We start from the raw sequence: 15,938 nt of genomic DNA on the forward strand, positions 1-15,938 counted from the left end.
TTAATGTTATTAGAGCTTCATACTGGATATTGATGCTATTAGAGCTTCATACTGGATATAAATGTTATTAGAGCTTCATACTGGATATTGATGCTATTAGAGCTTCATACTGGATATTAATGCTATTAGAAATTCATGCTGGATATTAAAACATCCACCATTCACTCGTTCATAATAATGCTTGTTTGGTGAAATCGAACAAATGGGCAGCCCTACCAGCTGTGTCCACACACACACACACACACACACACACACACACACACACCAATCAAACAGGGTGTGTGTGAGAGCTAAAACTGGGCTGACAGTTGGAGGGTGTGACTTAGCAAACCGTACCTGACCGTGCTCCTCCAGAAATACAGAAAACAGGACGCAAACACCACGCAGAACTGTAAAGCGACTACATCCGTGCTGACCATGCAGGGACGAACTGCAGAGGCATTTCCCCAGTGTGTGTGTGTGTGTGTGTGTGTGTGTGTGTGTGTCCTCTTCTAACAGCACAATGATGGAGTAGAGATTACAGCCGTTGCAACCGAAACCACTTCTTGGAAATGGTGCTCCACACACGGCGGCTTTACCACCTTCAACGCCTGCAGGTCTGAACCTTAACAAAAACCAACCAGGTCGAGTCAGCTCTTCAGCTCAAACCGGGAGATGCTAAGCTAACACTGCTAACGAACAGCGGACTCGGGCCGTCACCAATCTCATCTCTGCAAATACACAGCAAAACCTGCCTTTACTAGCTTCAGCTGTAAAAGCCGTGTTAGGGTGAGGTGGACGACTCCAGCTGGATTTAGCCATGTTTAGGAGCCATGAGCTGCTCTGCTCTCTGAACGTTAAAATAACTGACGCCCACAAAGCAGGAGAAGCCTATAAGGAGACGGCATAGACAGCAATTAAGAAAAGGCAGTTAACAGGAACGGTGGAGGTCAAGTTGAGGTCTGGAAGACTAAGACAACGTTCAGAGAGAACTGCCCCCCGTCCGACTGCAAAAGACCTTCAGGAAGATTTAAGGCTGGACTCAGACTTTGAGAAGAGTGCAGTACAGCGCAGTGAGGGTCTTGTTGGACGTGTGGAAAATGGAGGGCAAAACAGATGCAGTTAATGATTGGCTAAAAGGAGTGATTATATTTGGACGTGCCAAAGACCATAGTGTGAAGGAGGTAGCTGAATCTGCAGGTGTGTGGAAGCTTACGGTCCTAGGGGTCTACCAGCAGTGGCAGAAATGCCTACAGTCTACAGAAAATTCTTCTTAGAATTGTGTTGAAAAGGTGAAACTGACAGACTGAGGGACCGCTGGCGGGTTTCACAGCTTGACTGAAAATCACTGAGCTGCTTCTAGACGTCAGGGCAGATCCTTCACCACCAATTCCTCAAGGAACCCTCAACGGGGAGCTGCAGACCATCAACATATGGAGCAGAAAGTGAGGGGAACTTCCTGTAGACTGTAGAGATTTCTGCCACTGCTGGTAGACCGCTATGACCGTACGCTTCCATACACCTGCAGATTCAGCTCCTCCCTTCAGTCTGTGGTCTTTGGCCCCGCCCAAATGCAGTCAATCACTCCTTTTAGCCAATCATTCACCATTAATCTGCTTTGCGACCCATTTTCCACACATCCAGCGAGCCACTCACTGCACTGCACTGTACTGTACTGTACTCTTCTCAAAGTCTGAGTCCTGTCCATCGTACACCCCGCAGATATTTATAGCCCCATCATCCTCGTGCAGCGCCATCAGCAGGAGCCTGAAATTACAGCCACCTAAAACACACAAGGTGACTCACATCATGTCAGAGCTGGTCAGAAGGCAACTGTTGCTGGCATGACCATGTCCTTTACAACACTTCACGAAGCAGCATGGCTACGTCCCTCTGGCCATGCGTCCCCAGTAGGCACCATCCAGCCTTTAGCGGAGGTGCACTGTTCTACTGTGCAGCATCCCCTGCACCAACCATAGCACTGCGCAGTCTCCACAGTTCAGTAGCAGCGTCCCGTCCCAGCCAGCTATATACTGCTGCTGCTGCTTTAGCTCCGGCTACGGTTCCAGCTATATTAAGCCCGAGTGATATTTCAGCTCTTTTAATTCTGGGTGTGTGTGACTCTATTTTTAATAAGTCTGGCAGTGTGTAGCTTTTAATATACCTGCGTCGGGGGGTGTGTGTGTGTGTGTGTGTGTGTGTGTGTGTGTGTGGGCCCGGCGGTGTGTACGCCCCTAAGCTCCGAAACACTGCAGTGTATTACAGTGCGTGTTCCATACTCGCTGACTTCAGTATTGACATAACACCTTACACACACCTTTACGGCTCTTAATATAGACCTGCCCAAACCCCATTAGTTATTGGTTATGACAAGGGAGATAAAAATAGCAGCACAGTGTGTGAACATGCACACACACACACACACACACACACACTTGTGCTTTAGCTTGGTACTGGCCAAACCAGTCTGGCATGGCGTTGTGACTCAGTGTGTATACAGCACAGCAGTACTCGCTGCCCTCGGGTGGGTCCGCACAGGGCCGTCGCTTTGCTGATCCAACAGTAGCTTTCCTGTTTATCTTCTAATGGGATCGAAGAGAAGGGGACGGGCTGAGGGAACTGATCCTGGAACAGCATTAAAAGGCGTCTTCCCAGCACCAGTGTCCATTACCGCCATTAGTCCACATCGGTACCTCCACACTCTCTGGCACTATGCAGGACAAGGTCTACTTAGAACTAGAGGGCTCTTCGTTTAACCGTTCAAAGGTTTTCGGGGGGTTGCCTTCACTAAAGAACCCTTGGAGAACCCTTGGAGAACACCAGCAGGTGGTGTGGATCCCCGAGTTGTCCGAAGTTCTGACTATATGAAGTGTGTGCCTGGACAGATCGATCTGGACAGGTCCTATTCTATTGGCAGTACTTCTCTACAGGGACTGGACAAGCGTGTGTGAGCGCGTGCATTTGCACATGTAGGTCAGCAATGGGTGCAACGGGGTGTCCACAAACTTTTGGACATTTGGTGTATATATAGTGACGCCGTATATTTGCAATATTACCCCACCCCTTATCGTGGACGAGCTGCAAGTAGGCCTGGGTGCACGTACTGGCTATACAGCTGCCTGTGAGAGAGTGTGTGTGTGTGTGTGTGCACGAGTGTGTGTGTGTGTGCGTGCGAGTGGGTGTGTGTGTGCGTGCGTGCGAGTGTGTTGAGGGTGGCTCCTTATCTGCAGGAACACCCTGGCTTGATTAGTGGCACTGTAAGTACAGCGGGCACGCCGGGCCTAGCTAGTGAGTGAGCGAGCGAGAGAGAAAGCGAGCAAGCCACCAAGCCCCGCCCATTCCCGCTCAGACACGCCCACTCCAGCTAAGGAAGGGCTTGCTAATGAGCTGATTAGTTGGAGCAGGTGTGTCCCGACACTGTGCCCTACTAAAGGGCAAGGACCAAACACTTGAGGAAGCCAAACTCTGGGAAGCGAGTGGAGGAAAGGCTAAAAGCTACCCGGCTACTTACGGTCTTTTCAGCGGAGAGGCAAGACCCGTAAGACCCGAGACTTATTGCAGTGTTTTTGCTGTACTACGGGGTCGTAAACCAGCCAATCAGAGCCTTCTGTGGTACATTTGGGTCAGAATTCAGGCACCCCCCCCCCGCCAAAAAAAAAACATCCCGAAACCAAGGCCGCTACATCTCCACCTTCAGACCAGCGCACCGACGGGCTTCTCCACACGTCCATTCGCTCAGGTGGTCCGCTAATAGTATGCACCACACCCATCCACACAAACCAGGGCCGTCTCCAGCCCTTCAAACCCACTCTCATGAGGGTACGAGGGTCAGGCAGCAGGCAGGTCGCATCCAGGGAAAGCTCTGGAAATAGCCCACTTCAGCGCAGCGAGGCAGACAGTGACATAATCCCGCTCGCAACTGGGATAAGAGTAGCCGTGGTGTCTGTCTGTGTGTCTGTCTGTGTGTGTGTGTGTGTGTGTGTGTGTGTGTCTGTATGTGTGTGTGTGTGTGTGTGTGTGTGTCTGTCTGTGTCTGTGTCTGTGTGTGCTAGACTACATTGTTCACACCCCCCCCCAACCCACAGAGTCAGACAGCCATGTGAGGTGAGCAGGTTGGCAGTGTGTGGAGGCCATTTGTTGGACGGCTCGGTGCCAAAAACACCCAGTCGCTGCTGTCGAACACGGGGGGCCAAGCGCCTAATCATCCCTGACACGACTCCTGCCTCTCCTGAACGGGGGGAGAGAGGGAGAGAGAGAGAGAGAGAGAGAGAGAGAGAGAGAGAGAGAGAGAGAGAGAGAGAGAAGCGCTGGAGCTGGGATGCACCACGCGGGCGAAGCACTGGACACCCAGGCCAGGACTGGGGGAGGGGGGCATACACCCAGGCCAGGACTAGGGGAGGCGTACACCCAGGCCAGGACTGGGGAAGGGGGTGTACACCCAGGCCAGGACTGGGGGGGGGGGCGCGTACACCTAGGCCTGTTCAAGGCTGGGTCTAAACGCTGAGGTCGGGGACTCGATACACACACAGGCCAATGCATGCAGCTCATCAGTGTTGCGGGGATCCGTGTGCAAAAGTTTGGACACCCTAGGTCTAACGAAAGGTTAAAGTTACTGTGAAACTGTAAATGATCAGGCAGAGCCCTAAACTAGAGCTGCAATCAACAGCAAGTACAGCAAGTTAGCCCCAAGCTAGCGCGCTATTAGCATGGTGCTAATAGAAAATGAACAATATAGCACAAAAGAATTGAAAGTAACCCAATCTATGGAGCGTCAGAGATCATTAGCATGTAGCATGCTGTCTACAGTACGACCTACAAATGGAGAAAAGCATAAGGGAGCTGCTTTGATCATCATCAGGCCTCGCCGGGTTCTTCCGGTTTCTACCTTTTTGTTTAACCACAGATTTTACATATCGAGAACAAGGCCATGCAAATCAAACCTGACCAAAAGTATCCAGACACCCCTTCAAAGTGCCCCGAGCGGTGCGCCATCTGCTACAGCTACCGTACACGATGCTCCGGGGCAGCCGTGAACGAGCTGGGGGGGGTTTAAGATCCACAAAAAAAGGGGCGTCTACAAACTTTTGCCCATACAGCGAAATCTTAAGCTCACCACAGAAAAAGGACTAAAGGACGTCCCCAAAAACGGGGACAAAGTCCAAAATCCGGACGTTCATAAAAAGCGAAGGCTGGTGGTTAGAGCGGGTGGTACTTGGCCAAAGGGTCAGCGGGTCAAATCCGGACCGAGCTTGATGGGAAACCGGCCTCGTACCGAAGCGGCAGTGCTGCAACAGGGCACGGCACTGGCCCGGTAGTCTAGGTACTACAGAGCACTGGGACAGGACGGATGAAGCCGGTCTTGGTTTGAGCGAAGTCCAGATGCTGCCTCGGCCCCCCGGGGCTGCGGCGCTGAGGGGAAGGCTGGGGTATGGCGTTACGCGGACGAAGCAGTGAGTCATCGTTACGGGAGGACAGAACGGAGGGGAAACAGCAGGGCAAAGTGCTGATGGACTGATACCACACGCGCACACACACACACACACACACACACACACACACACACCCCTTGCAGCTGAACACCTGAGACGGCTGAGTCTGCATATTCAGCTGGTTAGCACAGGAGAGTCAGAGTACACCTGCTATCTCTCTCGCTCGCTTGTACCGCCTCCCATAACTGAAGCCTGAAGGTCGGGAGGATCTGGATCAATCGGGATCTGACGGCAGAGAGGTTCTGCACCGGGGCGACAGGGTCACGACTGACGACACTACCTAAAAGAGGACTGCACTTAGCTTAGCATAGCTGACCAGACGGAGAGACACACCGCTCCTTCGAAAGAGCGTCCAGCAGAACCGCGACCGAGCTGGAAAACAGGCCGATTCCAAAACCCCAAAACTGTGACATCACAGTTTTTTGTTTTAGGACATCATCATACAGAAGGACCCGATACGTTAGCCAGACGATGTAGCTAGCCCAGCTGGTCCACCCCCTCGTCTGCATTAGCCATCATACTACTAGTTAGCCAGTTGAGCGGTTGACCGCCCCCCGGCTTTTTTAACCATGTGTAGATCAGGTGCGTTTGAGGTAGAGCTGGGCAATATGGCAATATTTTATCGTATCGTGGTAAATTTGGTTAGCGTGGCGCACAGTATGCTTTTATGAGTGTATCGTGGATATCATCAGTGCTTTCAAAATTTTACGCTGATAAAATATAAAATAATAATGTCTTTAACTATTGTGATATTTAGTTTTTTCCCATCGCCCAGGTACCCTTTAATACGTCAAGTCTAGGAAAGACGTGTGTTTTCGTATATAAACAATATTTATATATATATATATATATATATATATATATATATATATATATATATATATATATATATATATATCATAAGAATGTAAGAAAGTTTCGGTTTAAAAAAAAAGCTAAATAAAAATTTTTAAATATTTTACGTTAAATGTTTAAATAGTTAAATGTGTCGCACTTTATTTCTTTTTTCACTTGACTGATTTAATCTCTTGTGGTTTGAGAGGTTATGATTGAGATTGTATGTTTGACTGTAAAGCTGTTAGCATGTTTTTATTATTACAGCGCATTGCCCTTAAGTTCATACTGTTTACGAAACTACGATTAAAGAAAATATTGCTTTAAAGATTAAAGACATTTTTTTTCTTTATTTTGGAGAAATTATTTTCATTACTAACAAACTTCCATCTCAAATAAGTTGTTAGATTAATCGACTAATCTAAAATAATAATAATAATAAAAATAATCGTTAGATTAATCGATAAATGATATTTAATATTTACGCCTCCATAAGGAACGTGAGCCCCTCCCACTCTTCTTTAGAAGAAGGGGATGGCGGAACCACCTCCCCTGCTCATGTCTGTGGTCTTCGGCTTGTTCGTCGTCGGCTGATTTTTGCTTTGAGTGACCTTAGGGACCCCAAAAGTGGTTCTTCCATGGGGGGGGGGGGGGGGGTATCTCCAGTCCTGGAGGGGGCCGGCCCCCAGCCTCCTCAATAATGATCAGACAAAGCAGGCATGTTTGAGGAGGCCGATGACCAAACTTTGCTGGAGACCAGACCTCCAGGACCCCCACCATTGAAGAACCACTTTTGGGTCCCTAAGGAACCGTTATTGCAAAAGAGCTGTGACCAGCGAAGGAGCCCCTACACCCACTTAACGCCTAAAAAGGTTCCCTCCACCCTGCACTTGCGCTTCAGTGCCTACCCCGCTCCATCTAATCATCTAACCAACGAGCTCTTCTGGAGTTGAGGGTGGTGCACCAGCGCAACGACCACCGACACAAGAACCCCACCCCCACCTAAACCATCTAATCCCATCAAATCCTAACATGCCCCAGCCTAAACCCAGACACAGACATCCGTCCCAAACCCAGACAGGTGGCAGCCCCGATGACGCGGGACCCGTGACCCTGGCGTAATCTGAGAACGTCCTGAACGAGGCACCAAAATAAATAAATAAAGAAATCTCCACTCATCCACTTCCATAAGTTCTTACTGCTTAATCCACAGGCCAGCCACCACCACCACCACCACCCCTGCCACCACCACAGAGACAGGTGGCTCTCGCACGGAGGTAAAGACGAAACAGGAGAGAGAGTCAGAGAGCGCGAGAGCGCGAGAGCGCGAGAGGACGGAGGGGAGAAGAGAAAACACCTGCAGAGTTCGTCTAGGGTGAACGGGAAGGGGCAGAGCGAGGACGGCGAAATTAGAGAGAGCAGAAGGAAGGAGGAAGCAGAAGAAGAAGTGGAGCGTGCGAGCCTGTGAGAAGATGGAGATAGAGCTAGAGAGAGAGCGGACGCGCGAGAGCGCGAGACAAACGGGCCTCCGCTCACGTCCGTCACGGAGACGTTACATCAAAACGAAAGCTCTGCCGGTCTTTACGTCGCTGACCATGAGGACGGAAACCGGAAGGGGCCGAAGTCGAGCGAGCGCCGGCGGACTTCGTCTGCGCCTGGACGATGCGATCAGGGCTAACAATAGAGCATAGAGCTAGTAGCACACACACACACACACACACACACACACACACACACACACACACACACACACACAATCCCCCTAAGCGACCACTAACTAAGGCCAAAACCACTGTGCCCGGCGGCCGCCTCGAAAGCAAGCGACAGGCCTGATGGATACGGCGAGATTCGGTTTGGCAGGCGGCAAATATGGCTTTCCTGCCCGGCCTTAGGCCCCGTCCCTGGACTGGGTCCCGTTTCAGTGCGCTGCACTCCCACACGATAGGGAGGCTTGTTTTGTGTTCTTATCAGTTGCTATCGCTTTCATACAAATATGCACAGCTAAATCGTAGCGCGGCATGCAAACACAGAGGGCACGGATACACCACGACCCGCTCGCGCTGTCCAAGTATGCTGATGAGCAGGCCGAGGGCAGGGCGAGCCCCGACGACTGCAAGCCGGCACACGCTAGAGCTGCACCAAGCCGTTTTGGGACTTGGCGCTTAGGTGGGGTGGGAGAAAAAAAATGGCCGTGGTCGACACTGTTCAGCTTGGTGAGACAGGGGTCAGGGCCTTGCTCAGGGGCCCAACGGCAGCTTAGCAGCCTCAAACCACCCAAATCACCCATTCACCCTTAAAAAACATGGGTTCTCAAATGGTTCTTTGAGTGGTACCATTAAGAAGCTCATTTTTGGAGTTTTAGAAAGGCAACACAGAAGGTTCCTCACCTTCACATCTACCTTCCAGACCCAAACGTGGTTCTTCTAACGGTACCGTTGTTATTATTTTATTAATTTTAGATCCCATTGGTTTCTCCCAGTTTGGTGCTGCCAACTAACCCACCCGTTCGTGGCTCCCCCCGGCACTAGCAATGCTCCTGACGCCCCCTCTGATACATGCCAAGCCAGCCAGCAGCTCTTTTCGAACCCAGGTCCACCGCACCTGCAAATTCACCAGGACTGGAGCGCATTAGGACCCCCAAAGAGTTTAGCCACATATTATTGTTATAGATTATGATTATTATGATTGAGATATGCTGATAATTCAGAGCAGAACCTAGAGCATCTAGACCGATCGTCAAATATCAGTCTGAAACAACTGGGAAACCCCTAAACATCTGTCCACATTTTCAGAAAACTGGTAACCTCCTACCTTTCAGCTGCTCCGTGACGCTCTGTCCCGCCCGCTCCATCACCCTCCCGTCCTCCCTCTCGTAGCGGTCGTCCAGAAAGGTGGCCGTGGCCTCCGACAAGTGCACCTTCCCGGCCACGCCCAGCTGCTCCATGAGGTTGGCCAGGTTGACGTCGTTGGACCACACGTCGAACTTGAAGCGCTTCATGCCCAGGATGCCGCAGAGCACCGTCCCCGTGTGCACGCCCACCCGCATGTCCACCGTCTCGCGCGTCTCCTGGCAGAACTGCTCGATGGCCTGGATCATGCCCAGGCCCATCTCCACGCAGCAGTACGCGTGGTCCTCCCGCGGCTCGGGACAACCGGCCACGCAGTAGTAGCAGTCGCCCAGCGTGCTGATCTTCTCGCAGCGCGTCAGCTCGCACAGGCGGTCGAAGCGTCCGAACAGGTCGTTGAGGAGGCCCACCAGCGCGTGAGCCGACTTGTTGGCGCTCATCTTGGTGAAGCCCACGATGTCGGCGAACAGGATGCTGACCGGCTCCATGCGCTTCATGTTGAAGGGGCGGAAGATGATCTGCCCGCGGGGGATGGACGTCTTCTTGCGCTTGTTGCTCTTGGGGCTGGAGGACGAGGCAGGGCACGCGGAGGCCGAGGCCGGGCCGGTGCCCGTGGCGCTGTAGCGCTTGCCGGAGTTCTCGCTCTCGTCGTCGCCCTGCTTCATCAGCTCGTCGGCGACCACCTGCGGCATCACGGAGTGGATCATGCGCTCCTTGAGCGCCTTCTCCACCTCCAGGTCCTTCCCGTGCATGATGGCCTGGCCCACCTTCAGGAAGGTGCTGCGCGAGCGCACCTCGGACATGATGAACAGGTGGATGCCGATCACGTGGGCGCACAGGTGGAGGAGGACTTTGCCCAGCACGAGCCGCATCAAAGAGCCGTTCGCTTCGCCCTCTCCACCCACATGGGTCAGGTGGAGCCAACCGAGAGTCTCGAACAGAACCGAGTAGAGGAGCCCCAGCAGAACTGAGGCATACAGGCGCAGGTGGAGCATGCTGTAGAGCAGGAGCAGCACCTCCATGCACAGAGAGAAGGTCCCGACTGGCGAGACACACGGAGCCGGATGCTCCACGGCAGGCGGCAGGGTCGCGTTACCGCCCCCCCTCTGCCACTCGTGGTGAAAGAAGCTGGCCGTCTGCGTCTGAGGGGCCAACGTAATCCCGAACGTGATAACGATGAGCAGCAGGGAGGCCTGGTTGTAGAGTCGCACGTAAGGCCGCGAGAAGGTGAACAAGAACAGGAGGAGGCACAGGATCAGGAAGCTGGCTGTCGGGAGCAGGAAGGTCGCGAGCTCGCACCGGGAGCTGCTGACCCCGAAGTAGACGCTCCAGAGGACGGCCGCGGTGAACAGGTAGAAGAGCACGTAGCGGAAGCGCCTCTGCGTCTGCGGGAAGCACCGTTCCCTGCACGCCTCCTCCAGGATGGCCGAGTCAAACTTGGGGTCCCAGCACTGGGCGGCCGAGCGCTCGAACAGCTGGGGTACAGCCCTCTGGCTGCGGAGGCTGGTCATCACCGTCCTGCGGACGCCGGACTCCCCCGAGCTGCTGCAACTGGACGAGATGCTGTACTTGCAGGGCTTAGGGGCGCCCATCAGCCCCGGCCCGCCCGAGCCCTTGCCGGAGCCCTTGCCCCCGTTCTCCGGTTCAGGGCGGGCGTCCACAACCCGGACGGTCAAGCCTCCTCCTTGGCTATCGCAGCTGACCTCGGTGCCCCGGCTCGGACGCTCCCACTGCTGTCGTGAAGACGCCATGACTACTGGGCTTCGGCTCTGAAGAAGGCAGACGGAGCGAAGAAGGCAAACGAAGTGGAGTTTCTGAGCTGACTCGAGTCGAGTCGAGTCGAGCTGAGTCGAGCCCGAGAGCAGACGTGTTTCCGTGCTCCTCTGAGCCCTTGGGTCTTGTGATGGACCGTCTCAGACTCTTGAGCAGTTCATTATCCAGGCTCGGGTTGCGTCAGCACTCAGATCCCATTATGCTCCGAGGCTCCGAGGCACTTGTGTGTACTTTTGCTCTTGCCAAGGCTGCGAGCGCCGTCCGTCCGCTCCGGCCTTCTCGGGAAAACACATCGCCGTCGATCCGCCCTCGAGGCAAACACACCAGCTCTCAATCCCACACGGCCCGGAACAGCAGGAGAGGGTCGGCTCCCCTGAAAGCCACTGGCGTGCCCTTTTTTAACCCCCTTTCGTGCCTCGCCGTCGGGAACGTCCCTTCCCTTCCCTTCCCTTCCCAGGCAGAATCAGGGAAAACAAGCAGGACGGACTCCCCCACGACTTTGTCCGGCTCCTTATCCCCCTAAAGCAGCTCTCGTTTCCAGGAATATCCCCCTGGAACAAGTTTAGAGGGGGAAGAAATGGCGAGGAAGAGGAACTTCAGGCCAGCTCGGTCTGCTCTCTTCCTCCCCACCTTTTTTTCCTCCTTGTCAACTATAAACACACACGGCTCCCAAACTCCCCCCCAGAAAACACGTCCACCCAGGCGGGCTCGAGCCGTGACCTTACGGCGGCTTTAGCTCTTAATACAGGCTGGAAAGTCCAAACTAGCCTTTTTTTAAGACATTATGGTGCACTAGCTCGGATTTGTAGCCTAAAGAGCCCGCTAGCCCCTCATGCCCGTGTCGAGTTTGCTGTCGAGGGGCATATCGGGCCTATTCCCATGGAGGAGCCCCGTCCTTTCCTGAACTCCCAGTCCGGATATCGCGTCCCCGCGTCCCCGCGTTCAGAACTCGCCCGGCGGCCTGAACTCGGCTCGATCCCCGCTGCGCTGGAAAAAGTGCTAAAGTGACATTCCCTTTAGCCTGTAGCTACAACACGGCTGTACACATCTGCCTCACACACACACACACACTCTCACACACACTCTCACACACTCAACCAAAATAACTGAAAACTGAAGCACATCAGCGTCGCCCCCCTGAAGCGACCCCCAGGAACAGCTCCCACCCTCGCTCCCCGTTTCTGCCTCCACCGCCAAACCAAACGAACCCCTCCAGGAATCGGCTGACGGTCCGAGTGGCCTCCGAAAACTTAGCTGCTAAAAATACTCCAGAGGCTCTCCGGTGAGTCCGCGTCCCCAGCCTCAGTGGCTCCCACCGCGGGGCTGTCTCAGGCCGTGCGGCAGCCGGGCAGCCGGGCGGCAGGGGCGGCAGGGGCGGCAGCGGCGGCGGCGGCAGCTCGGAACGCCACGCGGAGGAGAAGCAGCTCAAGCCGGCGGCGAAGCTCCTCCATAGCGGCCTCGGTCCGGAGGCACCGCCGGAGAAACGCTGAAATATGAGCCACGCTAGCGTCCAGTAATCCCGGTACTGAGCGGAGGAGAGTCCCGGTCCCGGTCCCGGTCCTGGTTCTGGTCCCGGTCTGGTGCTGTTCTGTCGGTGTGTCTCTGCCCCCCCTTCTCTCGCTCTGTTGGCACGCCGGAGCCAGGCGACACTGAGCCGCTCTGCGCCCGCTTCTCTTCCGCCCGTCAGCGGCTCTCCCCCCGCGGAGCTCCGCTACACCGAACCCAACAGGCTGTGCTCTCAGCCCGGCGAGGAGGAGGAGGAGGAGGAGGAGGAGGAGGACGGGCACGGAGAGAGCTCCTCCACCATCTTCTGAACAGCGCTGCAAAAACCTCGCCTAGCTGAGATGGTGTGTGTGAGGGAGTGAGGGAGAGTGTGAGTGAGTGTGTGTGTGTGTGTAAGTTGGCCTCGGCGTTTAGAACAGGGGAGGGGGGGGGGGGGGGGGGGAGGGGGGCGAGACAGGCGGGAGCGCGCACACGAGGAGAGACTTCAAATGGCGGCGAGCACGCGGAGAGAGAGAGAGAGAGAGAGAGAGAGAGGTACAGAAAAGTAAACATAAAGATAAAAGCTTATTATTATTATTTTTTATTACATTAATTATATTTTTAATGTATTTTTAAATATATTTATCATTTTAATACTTAAATGTAATTAAATATACAATTTTTAAAATATTTGTTCTATTATATTGTTTTAATGTTTTTCTATAATTGTCTAACTTTGATATTATGTATTAAGTTGTTATATTATAGTTTTAATATTTCATATTTTATATATCTGTCTGTATTTTATCATTGTAATATTATTTCCAAATATTTTATCGTATATTGTTTTAATATATTTATATATTTATATATTTAATGTAGGTATTTTATAATTGTAACATTATTTGTTAATATTTTTATATTATATAGTTTTTATATTTAATATCAGCCTATACTTTATCATTGTAATACTGTTTTATATTAAATATTTGTTTGTTATATTGTTTTTGTATGTATGTTATACTTTTAATATTAATTGTTAATACTTTTGATATCATATAGTTTTTATATTTTATATGTTATGTTTAATATGTTGCATAATTGTAATAATATTTTAAAATATTTTATATCATATTGTTTTAATATGTAATATTTTTGTGTTCTATACTTTACAATATTATTTGTTAATAATCTTATATTATATAGTTTTAATATTTAATATTTTATTAGTATTTTTTTATTATTATCTTCTTTTCATATTTCACTTTCAAAATAACAATAAAGCAAAAGTTTGGGGACCCTGCATGGACAGTTCTTCTGTGCTGCGTTCCAGTGCCCTGCTGTTTGGGTGGCAGGAAAATACAACTCCGGCCTCCGAATTCCCCAACTGGACCTTACCATTATACTGAACCCTCCCCTTTAACTGGGGTGTCGGAGTGTCCGAGTTCTCTCCAACCCCCGAGTTCAAGCTCCGGGATCCGACAGTAGTAAGTGCAGTAGTCCTTATTGGCAGGCCGGCTCACTCGGCGGCCATCTTTGCCACGCCGGGCAGTTATTTACAGTCGCAGAGGCCAGAGTCCGGATTCACAGGAGTGTCTCAGGAAAGAAATTCTTTTTAGATGAGTTCATGCTTGAATGCATGAATATTCTTCAGAAATCTTCTAAAATGATCAGTTTAAATGGTTGAATTACTGAATTTAAAACTACTGTTAGTTTCTACGTTTATTTGATTCTGTTTGTCCAACATTTTCCACACAAGTTGGGAAATTGAATATTGGAATATTTATATATTCAATATGGGATAAAGTTGAAGATTGTAAAAAAAAAACTATTATTTCATTATGAAAATAATATATATAATATAATATAATAAGCATAAAAGTCTACATAAGAGAACAAGGCGAGTGTCTTTATTAGATCTCAAGAGCTTAAGCGTCACAGACGCCAAATGACTGGGATTTGCTTCAGGTATAAGCAAGCGAGCACACCAGTCAGTTGTAGCAGAGCGCAGAACCGTCGTCATGGCCAAAGGACGCGATCTGACTGACCGTTAACTTTGTGGGATGTTCGAGAGCCATGCCACGACCTCGCGCAGTGACGTGTCATCCGGGTCATCCGAGCCAGGGGTGGGTATTCCCACTGTGGTCAGGACTGGTGGTCAGAATGTTCTGATATGACTGCGTGATTCAACCCTTCTGTTTAAAATGTTGAACCTCATGGCCGTTGGAACTATTTTAGGGGTGCCCAAACTTTTGCCTGCCACTGCACGGAAAGAGGGAGGGGGTGTGGGGTGGACTTGCTGAGGTGACCTGAATCATGAATCACGTCCGTATCCGGTTCACCGTTTGAACCCTAGGTTTATTATTAATCCTAATGCAGAAGCTTCCATGCATGACTTGCATGTGTAGCGTATTTTGTGGAGTCCCACAGGGTTCTATTTTAGGGCCTACTTCATTCTTGACTCTGTGAGCCTATGTACAGGGTTTAAAGCGTTGAAAGTGTGGACACTTTGAGCTAAAAATCCAAAGCTTTATCAAAGTGTCATTAATGATAATTAATACAAAAGCTAATGATATATAACGGTCCAGTTCTACTGACCGAGGTCAGCAATGGCTTCACCTTAAGCTCTCAACCTGAGCTCTCTAATTAGACGGAGCATCTTCTTAAGGTAGGGGTAACACTTTAAGTTTTAGGCCATGTTTTAGGATGATGGGTGTGTTTCCATGGCGATAATAATCAAGATAAAAATCATAATAAAAGTCACCCATTTCCGACCCAGGCCTTTAGTTGTGCATGCACAGCTCGTTCAATTACCATAGAAAAGCACTGCCAACATAACAGCCCGCTCTGGAGCAGCCAGGCTTGAGTCGAAAGTCACCATGCCCGATGCCATCTGGTAGATGGAGGGGGTGGAGCGGCGGAACGGACTTGTCTAGAGTGAGGCTGGAGCTCCAGCTAATACCTCTTTGAAAAGTTTGAGTGGCATTTTTTGATCTATAACTAATCATCCATTACCAGTACCTGACCTTACTAATGCTCTCATGGCCCGAATGCTATCAAATCCTCACAGCGGTGTTCATAAAATCTAGCTTGAGGCCTTCGGAGAAGAGTAAAGGCTGCCTAACTTGCAGCCTGACTATCATCATTAGCCTTGATTTCAAAAGCAACTCTAGAGGAGCAGGTGTCCACAAACTTTTGGACGTATGTATGTGAAAACTCATCAGATTGCTTTGAAAGTACATACGATATGTGGACTGTTACCGTTGCTTAGCAACTCGCCGAACTTTAATTCCAACTTGCGGTCAGATTTCTTATGAACACGAGGCTTATTTGGGATCTTGATGGTAAATAAGTTCTATATGGCTTCAAGTTGCACAAATGTGGTCATTTGCTACATATTAATGGTTGTAGTGGTGAAATAATCGTTTGTTTAATGTTTCCCGGGAAACATTAAACACTTGCAAGGTACATAATCAGAGTTAACCTTTTGATCCCTGGGTGCATTATTAATGCTAATGCAGAAACGGCCATGAAT

At 50.7% G+C, this 15,938-nt stretch overlaps 1 protein-coding gene across 1 annotated transcript in view; it reads right to left on the reverse strand.

Annotated features, from left to right (window-relative positions):
- Positions 1–12,796, reverse strand: part of adcy9 (adenylate cyclase 9) — a 39,229-nt gene extending 26,433 nt beyond the window's left edge. The window contains exon 1 of the mRNA XM_072670978.1: positions 9,114–12,796. Within this exon, the coding sequence (XP_072527079.1) occupies positions 9,114–10,899 (1,786 nt within the window). The 5' untranslated portion in view covers positions 10,900–12,796. The remainder of the gene's footprint in view (positions 1–9,113) is intronic.
- Positions 12,797–15,938: the final 3,142 nt, after the last annotated feature.

The sequence above is a fragment of the Salminus brasiliensis genome, chromosome 25, assembly GCF_030463535.1.
Source record: "Salminus brasiliensis chromosome 25, fSalBra1.hap2, whole genome shotgun sequence".
NCBI lineage: Eukaryota > Metazoa > Chordata > Actinopteri > Characiformes > Bryconidae > Salminus > Salminus brasiliensis.